This window comes from Labeo rohita, chromosome 10 (assembly GCF_022985175.1).
Source record: "Labeo rohita strain BAU-BD-2019 chromosome 10, IGBB_LRoh.1.0, whole genome shotgun sequence".
NCBI lineage: Eukaryota > Metazoa > Chordata > Actinopteri > Cypriniformes > Cyprinidae > Labeo > Labeo rohita.
In genome coordinates this window covers 9,991,595-10,010,594 of record NC_066878.1, presented here as the reverse complement: position 1 = coordinate 10,010,594, position 19,000 = coordinate 9,991,595, and the positions used below count along the sequence as shown (strand labels likewise).

At 34.8% G+C, this 19,000-nt stretch overlaps 1 protein-coding gene across 1 annotated transcript in view; it reads left to right on the top strand.

Annotated features, from left to right (window-relative positions):
• The window catches only part of frem2a (FRAS1 related extracellular matrix 2a), an 84,033-nt gene that overhangs the window by 7,593 nt on the left and 57,440 nt on the right, over positions 1-19,000 (top strand). The window contains exons 2-3 of the mRNA XM_051121722.1: positions 503-592; positions 18,479-18,625. Coding sequence (XP_050977679.1) covers positions 503-592; positions 18,479-18,625 — 237 coding nt within the window. The remainder of the gene's footprint in view (positions 1-502; positions 593-18,478; positions 18,626-19,000) is intronic.

The window sequence follows — 19,000 nt, the reverse complement described above, 5'->3', positions numbered from 1 at the left end:
TCTGATATCAATAATTTAAACAAGTGGGTCAGAGCAAGGGGAAGAGAGAGCCAGGTTGATCATGGTACACGGTAACCTAACCACAGTGTATCAGTGCAGATGTGGTTAAGGGGTCTAATTTGGGAGATAGGACGTACCAGATGTAGTCAAGTCTGAGAGTCTGTGTTTAAAATTCTTGTTCTCACCTGTCATTATGTAACAGCTTGTCACCTGTTTCGCTGATTGTTTTGTGACTCACTCCCTGCTGTGTTTGTGAAAATTCTCACCTGGATTTATTAAAACCTAAAAAGCCTTTTATCCAAAGAAGTTTTTACGAAAACAAGCATGCTCTTTGAATTATAATGGAGATATTTGTAAGTTGAGCAGCTTATGGAACAATTTGAGATTTGAGCGTTTCACTCTAGGGTTTGTGGATCAAGATTGCCATAGATTGTTTTGAGATGTATCTTCTGAATAATAAATTGCATTGCGCAGTTATAATTTTGTCTTTGTGTGTCCTCAGCTGACATAGATGATCTTAAGATCTGCTATATCCTGAAGGACGAGAACAATGCCACCAGTGACGTCTTTAGTTTCACCGTGGAGGACAACGGTAAGTCCTTTAAAAATAAAAACGGCATTGATTTTACAAGAAAATGAAATGTGTGATTTGATTATGCGTTTAGAACTATTCATGAGCACAGTAAAGTGAAGAACAATGCAGCACAAATCATTTGAATTCTTGAGTGATATAATGTCCTCTGATTTTAGGTGTCACTGCATATGAAATAACCTTGGATGATTAATTGTGAACCCTTAGACCAGAGAGGGATATATTTAGATATGTAGCATTTAATTAGGCTTTTTCTTTCCATGGTAGGTGAGCTGTCGGTGTGTGCAGCTTATTACATGCTGTGCTACCTTTGACTGCAAAAAAAAGATTAAAATGAGTTTTTAGTACATCAAAGAAAACTTAAAAGTGAGTTAGTGTGAGTTAGAATGACCCTAAGAACATATTTCAACAGGGTAGGATTAAATCTGGCGAGGCATAGATAATCATGTAGAAATTAGGTTGAACGTGACGATCCAGTCACTGTTGTTGGAAAAGCTTGCGGCTAAAGACCTTTTTGCGATTAGTGATGATTTGTGTTTTATTTGGAAAGCCAAATATGTGTGATATGCACACTACAAAGCATGGGTTAGTGCCTCAGAAATACGTCTGCATACTTGCGACACAAAGGACTGTTTGGTATATAAAGCTAGAGGCAAGATGACACATAATTAGAGCCTGTAGCCATGAGTATAAGACACACCTCTTGTCAGGCTTACAATTACTTTGAGTATTAGAGGGTCTCTGGAATGGGAAAGAGTTGGGAAAATACAAGATGTATGGGAAAACAGCTGGTTCAACTGCTGTATGTCTCTCTCTCACGTTTAAAATCACCAGTTGTGGCATGAAACAAGATAAGCATTATAGTCTGCTTAGCACCTTTAAGTTAAGAGGCATTAACTGTTTTAAAGGATCATGCGGTGGCTGCATTTTGTGTTTGAGCTGAACTGATTGGCCAATATGCTAATTAATTTTGTTTATTATTATTATATACTACCAGTCAAAAGTTTTTGAACAGTAAGATTTTTAATGTTTATTAAGGTCTCTTCTGGCCACCAAGCCTATGTTTATTTAATCCAAAGTACGAAGTCCAGTTAAAATAACTGCTTTATTTTTTAATATATTTTAAAATGTAATTTATTCCTTTGATTTAAAAACTGAATTTTTAGCATTGTTACTCCAGTCATGTGATCCTTCAGAAATCATTGTAATATTATGAGTTGCTGCTTAAAAAACATTTATTATTATTATTATGTTGAAAACAGCTGAGTAGAATTTTCATGGTTTCTTTGATGAATAGAAAGTTTAGAGGAACAGCATTTATCTGAAATAGAAATCTTTTAACATTATAAATGTCTTTATTATCACTTTTGATCAATTTAAAACATCCTTTGTAAATAAAAGTATTATTTTCTATTTTTTAAAAGAAATGAGGTACTGATTCAAATCTTTTGAATGGTATATAGTGTATTGTATGTGACCCTGGGCCCAACCAGTCATAAGGGTCAATTTATCAGAATGAGAATAAATAAGCTTTCCGTTGATGTATGGTTTGTTAGGATAGGACAATATTTGGCCGAGATACAACTATTTGAATATATGGAATCTGAGGGCGCAAAAAAAATCTAAATATTGAGAAAATCGCCTGTAAAGTTTACAGTAGGAAATTTACAAAATATCTTCATGGAACGTGATCTTTACTTAATTTCCTAATGATTTTTGGCATAAAATAAAAATCAATAATTTTAACCCATACAATGTATTTTTGGCTATTGCTACAAATATACCCCAGCGTTTTTGTGGTCCAGGGTTACATATTACAAAAGCTTTTTATTTCAGATAAATGCTGATCTTTGGATCTTTCTATTCATCAAAGAATCCTGAAAAAATGTAATCAATTGTTTTAAATATTGATAATAATAATAAAAATGTTTCTTGAAGAGCAAATCAGCATATTAGAGTGATTTCTGAAGAATCATGTGAAACTAAAGACTGGAGTAATGGTGCTGAAAATTTAGCTTTGAACAGGAATAAATTACATTTTAAAATATATCCAAATAGCAAGCAGTTATTTTAAATGGTAAAAATATGTCACAACATTACAGCTTTTGCTGTACTTTGGATCAAATAAATGCAGCCTTGGTGAGCAGAAGAGAATTTTTTAAAAAACACAAAAAAATCTTACTGTTCAAATACTTTTGATTGGTAGTGTATTTTATATTTTTAAATAAACATTTTAAACATTTTAATGAATACTATCGTAATTATTTACATTTTTAATCACTAAATTAACACATTCAGTTGACAGGACCAGTTTTTAAATTTATGTTTGTATTTGTTCCCTTAGCGATTTTTTTTTTTTTTTTTTTTTTTTTTTCTCTTCCCTTCCTCCCCCTCTGGGAGTGTTTGTCCCTCTGTCAGTCATCTCTCAATTCAGTCAGGAAAGACTGAGGAGTAGTAACTCGTTGGTATGCAGCTGTGTTGGTGTCTGACCCCTGAGCCCAGTGGGTCATTACCGGTTTTGTTTCTTTGCATTCCTGTGGATAGTTTCACTCCATTGGTGATGGAGGCATTTATTTTATTGGAAAGACCTCAAGCAGTAAGGGACTATCTGTATCTTTCTCATCTCATTTTACAGATGTAGTGAGCAAACACAAATGGGCTCAGCTGAGCTGTTTTTTTTTTTCACGCGGTGCCCCAAGGCTTTCTCCTAGGACCGCTTTTTTCCACATTTGTGGAGTAATATACAGCTTCAGCATGAAATTCAGTGATTACAAACTCTTTGCCACATTATGCCTGAAGAAGCTGCGCTAATTAAACTATCTTAGTTTGTGCTTGTCCAAAGAGCCTGACAACCACAGCCAACATCATAAACTCTGTTTTACAGCCAATTTGTGTTAAACAGCTGCATTTATGTAAAGCACTCTGTTAGACTGCGACATACGTATTTAGTACAAGTAGTATTCCAAAGGGGTTTAATTAATGGTTTTGTTTTCCAAAATGTTCCTATCTTGCATTCCCTATAATGATGATTAGGCTGTTTTTCAATGCAAACAACTATTATCATGTTTTCCACATGCAGTTTAAAGGACAGTTTGAATTCAAAACAAGATTGTGACCTTCTGTACTTTTTCTGAATTTATAAGCCAACCGTATTTTTTGTTGTACAGCTAAGACTGAATGCTAGGTTTATTTTAGTCTCTAAACTGTCCATCAGAGTTTGGCCTAGATCATCTCGTTTTTGTTTATCTTTGCTTCTGTCTCTTTTGCTTTGTTCCAAAACCTAGCAATCTGCCTCTGGAGACAACATTGTAAGGCATCAAAGACACACTCTCGATGCTAAAGCTGTTCTAAAATGTGGGCAACTTCATTATTCTGCCTCTTAAAGCCTCATTCATACAGACAGCAATTCAACTGACGAAGGTCAGTGAGTCACTGGGCTGTTGGTTTCTAAAACAGTCTCTGAAATCACCAACTTTCATTGAAAATGAATGATATCCAGTTATTTTGCCATGACAAATTGTTGTCAGTACAGTGTGTATGTACCTTACATGCTTTATGACACAGCCCACGCGCTTGAGCGTTTGGTCTTAACAGCAAATTTGCGTCTTTGTACAGATATCAGAAGGATCCCAGCATACGGAACAAGTAGATAGTTTATCATTAATGGCATTCCGAATCGTGTCTGAGAATTGATCGGAGCATTTCGTTTTGTAAATGAGGCAAAGTGTCATAGAGAGTTTACAAAGAAACATTTGTTAAAAAAGATGAAGCTGTACTATATTTAACTGCAGCTGCATCACAAACTGTAAGTACGTTATTCATAATGATTTGTCTGGAAATGACGGTTTGTTTGTTTTTTGTTTTTTTTTATCATGTTATCAAAATATATTATTGATACTGTTGCCTATGCAATGACGTTAGCCAGTCATTAAAATACCCGCCCTCTAAAACATTTTTTTTGTGCAAAAAACATGAATAACATTATAAATAAACCTCAAGGAACATATTAAAATAATTAAGAAAAATCCATGTCATATCCCCTTCAAAATGACAGTGTTTTAGTGCAACATTAAACCAAAAAAAAAAATCTAAGATTGTAAGATTAAAGTCGGAATATTTCGATATTACCTTAATCTCATAATTTTTTTATTTATTAACGTGGCACTAAAACACCGTCGTATTAAATTTTTTTAAGTCGAAATTATGACAATAATGTGGCAATGTTCCGAGAATAGTCAAAATGTTTTAAGAATAAAGTTGAACTGTTTTGAGAATAAAATCGAAATTATGAGAATAAGTTGAAATGTTTCAAGAATAAAGTCGGACTGTTTCGAGAATAAAGTCGAAATGTTTTGAGAAATAAATTGTAGCAATTAAAGTTATAATATTTTGAGAGTATAGTCTGTTCATGCAAATGGCCTGGATTGGGAGCACGGGGAGAAGTTGCCAGGTCACCGGAATTTATTTGAATATATGTGAGATTATTAGCAAAAATCTTACCATGCATTATACTCACAGGGACAGTATGTTTGGAAATAAAATTTCACGTCTTCGACTGCATTCATTAGGCCTATTTGTAGTACGCCAGCCACCCAATAATAGCAATAAGCTTTGTGCTTTTGGTACTTTTAATAAAAAACAAAGTCTCAGCTTCCAAAATCTGTCAGTTTTATAGTGAAATACAAACAGTGTCTTGAAATAATGTTTTTTACACACTCTGTAATGTGGCGGGAGATATCGCTGCATTCTTGTGAATCAATTTTTTGATCTTTTCGATTACAGTGAGACTTATAAATTATATAAATTATACTGTTTTCTTTGTGAAAATTCCACCACCTGCTCCGCAAAAACATCTGTAGCATCCAATCTTTCATTCCTCACATCTATTTAAAGGGGTCATCAGATGCAAACTTCACTTTTTCATGTTGTTTGAACATTAATGTGTGTTGGCAGTGTATGTACAAATCTACCCTAGAATGATAAAAATCCATGCAGTGGTTTTTAATTAGTCTGTAAAAATAATATCCCCTTTTTCAAATCGAGCCGTTCTCAGATGCCTGTCGATGTGCCGTCACACCCACAGAGGCCGCTCCCACAATAGTTGATTGACATGAGCTCTTAGCTTAAGACCAGCTGTCACAGTCCAGTAACTTTCCATGTTTTGATGCCAGAGCAGGGATGTAAGTTAGACAAGAATATCTTCGATTGAGGTGTTGTGTTGCTGGATGTAATAATTAACATAGTGGTCGTCATTTACTCCCGACATCTGAGCCGCTGAAGATGCAGTAGATTACATTTGTTTGTGAAGGGAATGCGCCTCCCGATCTACATATATCCGTCTATGTTCGCGCAAATCATTCGTAATCCAGCTTCACTTACAGCAGAAGTGAGTATAAGCGTTTTTTTTTATGAATCTTTGTGATCGCCTTTCCTTATAACGTGGTAGTTAGGAAGTTTAGCGGCTAAACGCGGCTAAATGCGGCTAATGTAAACAAGACCGTCTTTCCACAGAGAGAAGAGAGGGGCGGGGTGAGCAGAGCTCATTTGCATTTAAAGGAACAACCCCTTAGAATGAGATAATTTTTGCAGAGCTGATTTTGGCAAGGTAAAAAGGATGTTGTTTTACACAACCATTGAGAATTTTTAATCAAAGTATATCAGAGACTTCTCATTAAGACCCTAAAGTATCATATCAACTTGTGGAAAATGGGCATCCGATGACCCCTTTAATTAAAAACAACAATAAAACATTCTAAAGGTTGAAGTGGACTCCAACTCATTAACATAAGTTATATTATTGTCTTCTCTAAGGTATATAAGTGCCTATTCAGAAGCTGTTTTATTCACAGTAGAATAATGTAAATGATTGGAAATAATATTTGTTCCATTCATTATTTGTAGCATGACAGCCACCCAGTAATCAATATATTTGTTCTTTGTTGCTTTTAATGTAACACAGCTTTCAATTTCTGTGAGGTTCATCATTAAAAATACAAATTGTTAATGTGAAGGAACATCAGAAGGAATGACAAAAAAACAGTATAGCCTAATTTAATGAAACATATGTCTCACTGTAATTGGAAAGATGACTGATTCACATGCCACTTGAACTGAGGCGAATACAGTGATCTGTCACACCACAATAAAGAGTGTGATAACACATTTTTGTAATAGACATATTGTTTGTATTTTGCTATAAAACTGACTTTGGAGTATCTCCCGGTGCTCCCAATCTGGGCCATCTGACTAGAATATACTCTCAAAATATTATAACTTTAATCTCATAATTGCTATGATTAATCCGTGTAATTTTGACTTTTTTTCTCAAAATATTTTGACTTTATTCTCGAAACATTTCTACTTTATTTTTGTATTATTTCGACTTTATTCTCAAAATATTATGACTTTAATCTCGTAATGTTAGGTTTTTTTTATTTTTTTACATGACTCTAAAACAGCGCTGTGCATTAATAATTTGACTTTTGGCTTTAAACATATTTGTCTTTGCTGTGTATTTTAATAGCACCCTCATTTACTATTCCCTACATTACTCCACTAATACAGTGCAATTAAAGGAGTGAACAAATTCAGCACCGGATGTTCTTCTAGACAGCATTACAAATGTGCACTATTTGTGCACTAAAGGTTTGGAGGCAGTTTCGTACACAACATATTTACATTGTTCATGAACAGCTAGGATTCTGCCTTACAAGGCAGTTGCCTACTGTATGTAGTCAGCAAGGCAGCTCACTAGGTTTGAGGCAGATGTTATATTGACACTTTTTTTAGTCACATAAACATCCTGTGGCTGACACTAATGAATGCAGTTCTCCGTTTGAGCTATTTTGCAACTTGCGGCTCTCAAACTTAACGGGTAAAAGAGGACAGATTTATCAGTTACCCTTCCTTTGCAAAAGGTCATGATGGGTAGCACTTATTCTGAATCCCCTACACCTCTCACTGCAATCATGCCTCAGAGGCAGAGACAGAAATATGACAGGAACGACTGCAGGGACACACAGGGGCTACAAAGAACAGAGGAAAGCTTTACGTGATGCATCATAGCTCTGGGATGTTTTTATTTTTTTGCTGTGGCACTGAGAGATATATATTTTTTTTTTTTTCCCGACATGTTGATGTGAACTTATACCAGTGTTCACTCTAAAGCGAAAATGCCATTATGTACTCAAGTTTTTTTTTTTTCTGTGTACTGTTAGATGGCTTTGTTTGTGTTCAAAAGATCTGACCATCAGGTTGGGAACTAAAACTGTGCCTATTTTATTCCATTTTAAAACATTTTTATTTCTTGGAAAGCAATTTCGCACAGTGTTCGCCACCTTTTAGATTGTTCCTAAAGCTCTGTTGTGTCTGGGTTAAAGAAAAAAAAAATCTTATTCCTGGCTCTGTTTTCCCCGGTGCATACCTTGTATTGTGAAGGTTTTTTCTTGCAGGGGATTTGTTGAACAGGATCCAGGGTGCTGTGCGAACAATACAGAACAATGCTAATCTTAGCGTGGATGTAGATAACCATATGTTTGTGCTGTTTATTTTTTTCTTCCATATCAAATTAACCAGAAATAACGTTGCAATGGGATGTTTTTGTAGCTCTGTTTCTCATTGTTTGCTAGACGTAAGACTGTGTATTCACATGTGGATTTGCACTGAATTTCCACTGCAAGCTTCACCTCTTCAGACTAAACTATAGGTGGGATGTTTTGTTTGGTTTAGGGGGTATCGCAGGTATTTAGGGTCAGTGGATTTCTGGATTAACCTTAGACCTGGATGGCTGAATGTTTCAGTGACAAGACCACACCTGCAAATACTCCTGGTTAAACATTTCAAAGTGCCACTGATCGAGTGGACAGGTGATGGACCAATGAGACGTTTGAAGCGGGTGTCTTCATTCGGTCTGCTGACAATCAAAAGACTTTTTTAAAACAAAGTTCTTCTGAATAAGGTTATGCAGAGGCAGAAGACAGAGGTGTAGAAGAAAGTAATTGAAGGCATCCAGATAAGTCGTGACCTTCGATGAAGATAACTTCCTGTGTTTTGTGAGGTTGTGGACCTTTTTAGATCTGAACAGTGTTAATGACAGGCATTTTTGATTTAGTCTTAGTCTTTATCTCGAGACGAAAATGCTTAATAGTCCTAGTCACATTTTAGTCATTTGAGTCTTTCATAGTTTTAGTTGACGAAAAGTCATTACAATTTTGTCAACTTTTAGTCATTACTTTTAGCCGAAATGTAGTTACCAGCATTTATTTTGGTAGCTATTTTATAGTCTTCAAACAAAAATAGTCATTAATTCTTTTCTCTTTATGCCAAATCAATTGAGCTTATGAGAAATTTGAATCAAGGATTGAATTTGGAAAAACTGAAATAAATTATGACAATTTTCATTTCTGGTTAGAGATACAAATTAAATTCATTTTTCAGATACAGTAGGTTTACTTAACATGTATACATTTATTTAACATCTTTTTTTGGTTATAATTAATGACACAGATAGGTATTTCATTAGGAATACTGTCCCTTTAAGACAGAAGGCGTTCATGAAATACTGACACATTCAGTTTTCACCCACCTGTTTACGTTCACTTAAGCCGTAACTGACTGTATTTATGTGAGATACTCAACACGATGGACATTTGGACTACTTTGTGTGTATTTGAGAACTGATCGTGCTGTATCAAAACTGAAGAAATGGAGTTTGCGCCAGACAGGGCGCTTCTATCAGCGCTATTCCGCCTATCCTGTCTTCACTAACTTTAAGTTAATAGACAACGAATTGTGACTCCTGGGAAAAACGAGACGTCTGGTCACCCTATCGCTAACCCTTTGGGTGTTGAGGCCATTGTTTCAGATCACAAGTTCGCGTTTTGGTAGCCGTCTGTTTGCGGCTGTCATACTGAGACTAGACATGTCCCTTATGATCCAATGACAGGGACGCACATTTTGACAAAACCCCATAGTCCTCAAATAACATTCTAGTCCCGTCTCGTCTTGTTAACGAAGACATAAATTTCGTCATAGTTTTTATCATCAGATATTAGTTTTAGCTCGTCAGCGTCTCGTCTTAAGGCCCTTTCACACGGGACGCTGCAGTCGCGAGTGTCTAGTTAATTTTCAATGAGGGACATGCGGAAAGCGGCAAACTGCGGGCGGTTTCGCTGGTGGCACGGAGGCGGAGCGCAAGTGGTGCTTGTTTTATTTAGTTTTTAGTAAATAGAGAATGGGAACATGACATCAGCAACGCACGGCATTCTGGGACATTCGGACTTGGACGCTACAGTCTAGACTGAGAAATAGTGGAGGTAGATGTTAAAATTTATATTGTATATTTAAAACACATTAGAATGGAGAACGCTTGCTGTGACATGAATTGCCATATCTGCTGTCATGACCGGAGTTGAGAACGGATCTAAAATGAAGCGCAATTTTATGCTTTTCAGCTTAAAACAACACAATGGCGAAAGCAGCTCAATGAAAATAAACAACTTAAAAATCTGGCTTTTTCGTTTGAATTTATTATTTATTACAGTTTTACAATTTCCCATATGTCAACCATATGATTAAACATTACTGTTCAACAGCTCTTTGTAAGAAATCGTGTATTTGTTCAATTTAAGTCCAGTAAAACTTATTGAACTTTATCCCTTAATGAAATTAGGGCGATATGACATGATTAAATACATCAGCGTTTCTCAATTCCATTCCTCACGTACCGTCGCTCTGCATATATTGCATGGCTCTCTTATTTAACCTGATTCAGACAACCAGCTAGTCCAAAGGGAGCTCCATGACTGAACTGTGTTGTGATTAACATAGTCCCTAAACAATGTTTATTGCTCCCCACTCCCTGAGCAGTGGAAATCAGTTTAAGTTTACTTAGGAATATTCATTCTTGGATTTGCGTTACACCACCGCCTGCATAGTCTTCACACACAGACGAAACTTAGAGAAGTGTGACACAATATACCGCTGTAAATAAATGCAATTTAAATTCATGCCTTGCACACTTTAATACACATACCCTGTCTTCAAACTGTAATCAGGGCGGAATATTTCGAGTTCGCAGGGCACTTACTTTTGAATGGAACAGACATCTGAGATACACACAAAATGTGCAGAGCGGTGGTTCACTTACAAGATCAACTGGCTGAGATCAACCTATAGTGTGTTTATTTTATTGGGCAGATATATCAGTGCCACCTAGTTATTAAAACTGCAAAAGAGAAATTAATTCGGTCCTTTGTGCAGTACAATAGAAGACAGCGGTATGATCTCTGTGAGTGTGTATGTGTCGTGTTCTGGCCACACGACTGAGTGCTGGAATGAACGCAATGGATTCAAATATTAGTACATTTATTCTACGCAAGTGCAAGCAGCTCTTAAAAATATTAAAGCAAATACAGTCGTTTTTTCCTCTAGTGATTTGTATTTATTGTCATCGCTATTTAGCGTGTCCTAAAACATGGCGGCGACTACCCAGAATGCAATGCGCAGTGACGTAAACTCCCAAGCTCTATACAAATGTGACCTTGACAGTTGTAACTATGGCAACATCCACCCCGAGACCGCGAACGCCGCCTTAACGGCACAAAACGCTTCCACTACAAGAGAAGGCGGCAGCCGCGTGGCGATTTCATCGCTCGCCGCGTCCCGTGCGAAAGGGCCTTTAGTCACCGAAAAAATGTTCGTTAACGAATGTTTTTCAATGTCGTCTTGGTTGACGAAATTAACACTGGATCTGAAGAGTCTGGATACTCTGAACTGTCTTTGTTGAGTATTGCAAGTTCTGCTAGTCTAGCTCATCTTTTTCAGTTCAACCAGAAAACAGTAAAGAAGACAGCCAAGACTTTGTGGCTGGAACCAAGAGCCCATTGAGCTACAGTACATGAGAACTGGCTAGAAGAACCATGAAAGGACCAACAAACTGTCCTTAGCTCAAGCACCATTTGAATGCATGTTTAGATGATGCTTATGTTATGATGTCCTTTTTTCTTCATTTTCTGCTCTTTGAGAAGCACCTGTCAGCATTTCTCTCTTTGAAAAACTAAAAATCGCCTTAGTGACTAGACGTTTTCAGCTCATTTTGTTTTTGATCTAGCATCAATGGTGCTTTTTCACATTTCAGAGAAACCTATGGGAAGGCATAAACTGTTATACTTATCCATAGATGTGCTTGTAAACCATCCAGGAAATCAATATAGAAACATGCGAATGTGCAACATGCATAAACAGGCCTCAAAGTAGCACTTATTTATGACTTGTGTTTAAATAAGTTTTGAGAGTGTGGCGCTCCTGAGGGTTTGTTGATGTTGATGCTGTTGGCAAAGAATTAATAAAAAGCAGGAATTGTGCTTTATGGTGCATAATACTCTACTCTTCTCATTCATTCTCATATTCAGATTTATTTTCCAGCCTTGATAGTATAAGACCCTCATGAATCACTTATAGTAGTTTGTAAGTACCCTCAGGGGTCATCTCCATTTGACTTCTGTCAGACTTTATCCAGTCACTCAGGAGGATTGCGAGCGTATCTGATGAATTATTTGAGAGCTGTCTATTTTTAGATGCTGTTAAGAAGTTCTTCAAAGTTTCTGGATAGAGTAAAGCTTCTCATGCACCAGACACTGATTAGCTTTTAATGAGCTATTCTGAGTGAATGTCAGCTGTTGTGTTGTCATGTCTATCTAGGAAACTCTGTCTGAACTATCCGGCTCTGAAATGCTACTGTTTAATAAAGTCATTAGGGGCTTTTGGTGCGAGGAGTTTCATGGAGACTGTCGGTATCAGGGTTTGGACAAATCCACTGGGCTTAAAAGCAACTGTCAGTATGTTTTTTTTTTCAGAGGCAAAGCTAATGAAAGCATGTTATTGTTCAGCTTGACAACAGAACAAATACAGCTAATTTTAAATTCACATGTGTGCTATTCTTCTAAGACTAAATAGCTTCTTTTCTCTTCTCGTTTATTTAGATCCTTTGTTTACTTCATTCTCAGTGGCCTTTTTTTTTAGGCAAGAATCAATAATATTATTTCTCATACTTGGTTAACATTTCTCAAATCCATCTTTTATGCTGCACACTCTTACAAATAAAGGTTCTTAAAAGGTTTTTCACAGCGATGCCATAGAAGAACCATTTTTGGTTCCAACAAAAAAACATTCAGTCAAAGGTTCTTTAAAGAACCATCTTTTTTATAATTTGAAGAACCTTATTTCGCCATGAAGAACCCTTTGTGAAACAGAAAGGTTCTTCAGATGTTAAAGGTTCTGTATGGAACCATTTAGACAAAAAAGGTTCCTCTATGGCATCGTGAAGCGCCTTTGTTTAAGAGTGCAGACAAGGCCATGACACCTTAATTTTTAAATTATTTAATATTTTATTTTTGTTTTAAAAAGCGAGTTTATATCATACGGTTCTGAGAAAAAAAAAGAGTTGTCATTATTATGAGGGAAAAAAAATAAAAATTGTGAGAAACAAACAGTTTTTTGAGAAAAAAGTCAGAATTGCGTAATTTGATTTGTGTAATACAAACTCGCATTTGCAAGAAAGTCAGAATTGGAAGTTTTTATCTGGCAATTCTTACTTTATAACTCACAATTGCGAGTTTATATCCCACAATTCTGAGAAAAAAATCTGAACTGGGAGAAAAAAAGTCAGAATTGTGAGATACTAACTCGCATTAGCGAGAAAGTCAGAATTGGATGTTTGTATCTCGCAATTCTGACCTTTTCTCCCAATTCAGGTTTTTTTTTCTCAGAAATGTGAGATATAAACTTGTAATTCTGACTTTCTTCTCACAATTGCAAGTTTATATCTCGTAGTTCTGACTTTTCTCACAATTCTGACTTTTTTTTCTCAGAATTGCGAGATAAACTCGCAATTGCTGAAAAAACACAAAATTACGAGATACAAACTCGCATTTCTGAGAAAGTCTTCTGAGACAGACTTTATAACTCGCAGTTGCGAGTTTATATCCCACAATTCTGAGAAAAAATCTGAATTAGGAGAAAAAAATCTGAATTGCGAGTTACTAACTCGCATTTGCGAGAAAATCAGAATTGTAAGTTTGTGTCTCGCAATTCTGACATTTTCTCCCAGTTCTGACTTTTTTTCTCGCAATTGCAAGTTTATATTTCATAATTCTGACTTTTTTTCTTGCAATTCTGACTTTTTTCTTGCAGTTGCGAGTTTATATCCCTCAATTTAGAGAAAAAAGTCAGAATTGCGAGATACTAAATCGCATTTGCGAGAAAGTCAGAATTGTGAGGAAAAAAGTCAGTTGCAAGTTTACATCTCGCAATTCTAAGAAAAAAAGTCAGAATTGTGACATACAAGCTCATATTTGTGAGAAAAAAGTCAGAATTACGAGTTTATATCTCGTAATTCTGAGAAAAAAAGTCAGAATTGCGAGATATAAACTCGCAATTGCAAGAAAAAAGTCAGAATTGTGAGAAAAAAGTCAGTTGCGAGATATAAACTCGCATTTGCGAGGAAAAAAGTCAGAATTGCGAGTTTATATCTTGCAATTCTAAGAAAAAATCTGAATTGTGAGGAAAACAAGAATTACGAGCTATAAGCTCGCAATTGCAAGAAAAAAGTCAATTGTGAGGAAAAAAAGTCAAAAGTCAATTGTGGGAAAAGTAAGAATTGTGAGGAAAAAAAGTCGCAATAACATTTTTTTTTTTTTTTTTTTTTTTTTTTTATTTGAATTTATATTGCTTTATGACTTTTTTTCAGAATTTTTTAGCTAATGCAGATTACCTGTTTCTTTTCAGGGATTTAAAAGTCATCTGAATATTTTACGACAATTCTTTGGGTTGGTCATGTTTTAAAGAAAACACCTTTTGCAAGGCAAGTATGTTCTTAAAAAAGTTTCAATTGTGAGAAAAAAAGTCAGATTTGAATTGTTTATTTTTGTTTTTTTTTTAACTTTTTTTTTTTTTTTTTTTTTATTCAGTGGTAGAATTTATATTAGCTAAATACTGACTTTTTTTCAGAATTTTTTTAGCTAATGCAGATTACCTGTTTCTTTTTCAGCATAGTCAATTTAGATCACCGTCATCTGAATATTTTACGACAATTCTTTGGGTTGGTCATGTTTTAAAGAAAACACCTTTTGCAAGTAAACAATGGCAGTTAGCATTACACAACATAGTGGCATGTTTTTCACAGGCAAACAACACTCACGTTCTTTAGAAAATGTAAAAATCCATTTGATTTTGTTTGTCTTTGGGCTAACTGATGGTGTTGTGTTTGCTCGGCTCATTGACCTGAATGAACACCCTGCACACAGAGAATAGTGGAGTCCTTGAGCTGAGAGCTTTTTCTTTACTCGCAAATGGATTTTGGGCGACATTTAAACCACACCCTATCTATCACTTCTTTTTTAAATTGATAGAACCTGACAAGATGAAAGAAAAAGTGTCATTGCTGCGTGGATAATGCCCTGCATTAATACCCCGCCGCTGACTGCGGAAGCGATAGGAGAAATGCTTTTAGCCTGCTTATATCCACTCACAGAGGTATAATAAAACAGTAAATCAAATCAAATATGTTAATATGTGATTATTAGCATCTTTGTTTTTACATAAAGACGTGGCTGTAGCCTTTCTGATTTATATCTTCATTTTATTTCATTTTTAAAATGTATTTCTATTTACTACAGATTCCTTTTACAATTTATCTGCAATCCACATCTATAAATGAAGCTGAAATATGAGTCGATAAGCCCTGATGGGCTACTAATTATATGGACCGCTATGATAATTCAACGAACCACGTGGCTTATCCTGCTAATCTCCATGAAATGTCAAATATAATCTGTTTAATGTATGAAATGGTTTATTTTCATTCATTCTGAATTTGTGTATGCCGTGTATCATCTGCCCAACGGTTATCACCTAGCAACATCATTACAGGCTGATATTGAGTTAGAAATACAGTGGCATTAGCAACATGTCCATTTTTTTCCAGGCTTGACGTCTATCAGACAAGGTTAGAGAGTGAGATATTAGGAGCCCGGGGTTAGCTTGAGGAAATCAAGTGAAACAAGTATAGAAAAGTCATGAATATACATGATCTGGCTTGTTGAGAAATTGGGAGTTTGTCTCTGATGTTTTGCGTGCACGTGAAGTGGGTTATCAATACGCGTGCAGGCTCCGATACATGGCGTGAATGTAGATTAGAGATGCAGTTCTATAGGTTTGTGTGGACAAAATGTGAAACATTCACACATTTATTCACAGGCTTCATAAGTCTGTGATATTCCCTCATTCAAAGCATCTCTAGTACGCGAGGTTTGGTTGGGGTGATCATTAGTTTATACTTAGACTAAATGATGATGGTGATTCAGGAACATCTGGATGATACAAGCAATGTGAGATACACCAAGAATTGTGAAGCCAAGCATGTGAAGTGCGAAGTCAGCATGCACAGTGTATAAATATTTCATTATATCTGTTCTGCACTGAACTACATTTTTTTTCTGTACAAACAAACCTTTATTTTTAGTTTGTGTGGGTAAAAGACAGGTGCTGAGGCACTCTGGGTTGAGTACCTAGGTGTAGATATACTGTGGGTGAACGAAATATCAAAAAAAGATTTTCTGTTTAAAAAAGCTGGATCCACAACATAAACTAGTTGTTTGTATACTATAAAACCTGAGAAGGTATGTTTTCCCAAATGGGAAATTACATGTAGGATGTAGCATTATGAGAGTGTTATTTCCCATAAACCCCTTAAGTAAACAACTGTTGGTGTGTACGTTATGTTATGATGTAAATAATTACTAATTAATCCCTTCTGAGTCAAATATATGAGGATAATTTTCATAATGTCTTAGTTGGAACATGCGAACGCAGAACTCTGCAGACTTGTAATGATTTGAAGTTTCACACGTCAGTATTTTTAAGTGAATCTTTTTTAATGAATTCACGTTTTTAAAGTTCAGGTTTCATCATCCTGAACCGAATAGGTTTTTGGGTTTGTCTTTTGGTTGAATGCATGAAATGAGGTCAGTGGTTAACACAAGCTAGATATTTTTATGTTTTATTCAATGACATAAAATAGTAATACCTCTTTTTTAAAGCTAATGAGTGGCTAAATGGGACTACAGAGGTTGTCTGGGACATTAAACGGCATCACACCGAACAGGAAAACTCATCTACTAATGAGTTCACTTTTACAGCCTCATAGTGTTTATGCTTGCGCTCTTGCAAACTATTTTCAGACTTTTTAATTTGTTGCATTAAGATAAAGACTGAAAGAGTTGTCAGTGGTGACGCTGAAGTCGTGCAACCATGGTGTCGTTCAGTTATAGCCTACATTTAGCTTTTTAGTTCTGATGATTGTATTTAGGCTTTAATATTCCATACACAAATGTGATATGTGTACTATATGAAATATTAATATGTAAAATATATGCTCATATAAAGTGAAAACTTATATATACATATACACTACCAGTCAAAAGTTTTTGAACAGTAAGATTTTTAATGTTTTTAAAGAAGTCTCATCTGCTCACCAAGCCTGCATTTATTTAATTCAAAGTGCAGAAAAAACAGTAATATTGTGATATATTTTTACTGTTTAAAATAACTGCTTTCTATTTAAATATATAGCTAAATTTTCAGAAATCATTCTAATATGCTGATTTGCTTTTCAGTAAACATGCTAAAAATTCAGCTTTGAAATCACAGGAATAAATTACATTTTAAAATATATTCAAGCAGAAAACGTTATTTTAAATAGTAAAAATATTTAAGAATTTTAAAAATCATTAAAAATGTTATTGTTCAAAAACTTTTAACTGGTATATGGAACCTATTAGAAATGGGAACAATTTTGTATATTGACAAACATTTATACCATATAATTTGTATGTAATATTGTCATTAGATGTGTGTGTGTGTGTGTGTGTATGTATGTATATGTGTATGTGTATATGTGTGTGTGTGTGTGTGTGTGTGTGTGTGTGTGTGTATATATATATATATATATATATATATATATATAAATATATAATAGAATAGAATATATACACACACACACACACACATATATATATATATATATATATATATATATATAATTTTTACTATGGGTATTTCATATATAAACTTAGATTAAAAATGATATAAGTGTACCGAATATTTGCATATACTTAACATGCATTATATAAAAATTATATAAATGGTCTTATATAAAATTATAAAAAATTCATCGTATAAATATTGTTAATATATGTATAGAAAATAAGTGTAATATGTGGTATGAACTTATAGCTTCATGTATCCTAAGGATGTATATATATGTTATAATAATATGGTATTATAAGACAACATATGTGACCCTGGATCACAAAACCAGTCGTAAGAGTCATTTTTTTTAAATTGAGATTTATTTAACAGTAGGAATTTTACAAAATATCTTAATGGAACATGATCTTTACTTAATTTCCTAATGATTTTTGCCATAAAAGAAAAATCAATAATTTTGACACATACAATGTATTTTTGGCTATTGCTACAAATAAACCCCAACGACTTAAGACCCCAGTGTTCTGGGGTCGCATATATGACATTAGCACTCATGATATAGGGACATATATCTCATATATTGCATTTATGTATGCGTTTGTGAAATCATGATGTACAGAATGTGTAAGAATCACAAAATTTTGTTGGTCACAGAACCTATTTTCTGCAGTAATCCATGCGCCAGTAAAAAAATCCTACTGGGGTTTTTGTCAAAGGAAGCAGGGCGATGCTAAATTCCGGGTTGGCCTACAAAAATACATTGTTACTGTAATGTATGTTTAATTTCATAATGCTTTCAAATGCTGATGAGAGTGTATACATTTTAATGGTTGCTTTCAGGAGGGAACAAATTGAAGAACCAGCAGTTTCGTCTGAACTGGGCTTGGATTTCTCTGGAGAAACCAAATTATGTGGTGGATGAGCAGGACAAAGTTCTCGAGGTGATCCTCAGACGTAGAGGTTTCCTTGGCGAAACGTCTTTTGTTGGTGAGTATCTGAACACTGATATCATTCTTTATTTAGGGGGATAGATGGGGCAGGGGTGCCGGTACCCAACGGTACTTTTTTCGGTACTTTGCTCTTTGTATAATAACAAAAACATTTATTTCAGTGAGGAAGAAAAGACTCTCAATTTCAACATTTTGAACAACAGGGCAATACAATCTTTTTCTTTCTTTTTTATTTTTCAGACATTTTTGTGTTTTAATTTTTCTGGTAATCAAATGAAGGCATTAAACATTTGTTTATTTTTAATCAAATGAAAATTAAACCCTTTTATTTTTTGCCAAACAAACAGAGGTTTACTGTTAAAATTAATACATGGAAAAATATTTGTGTGAATATTCTCTTAAAAAAGTTTTA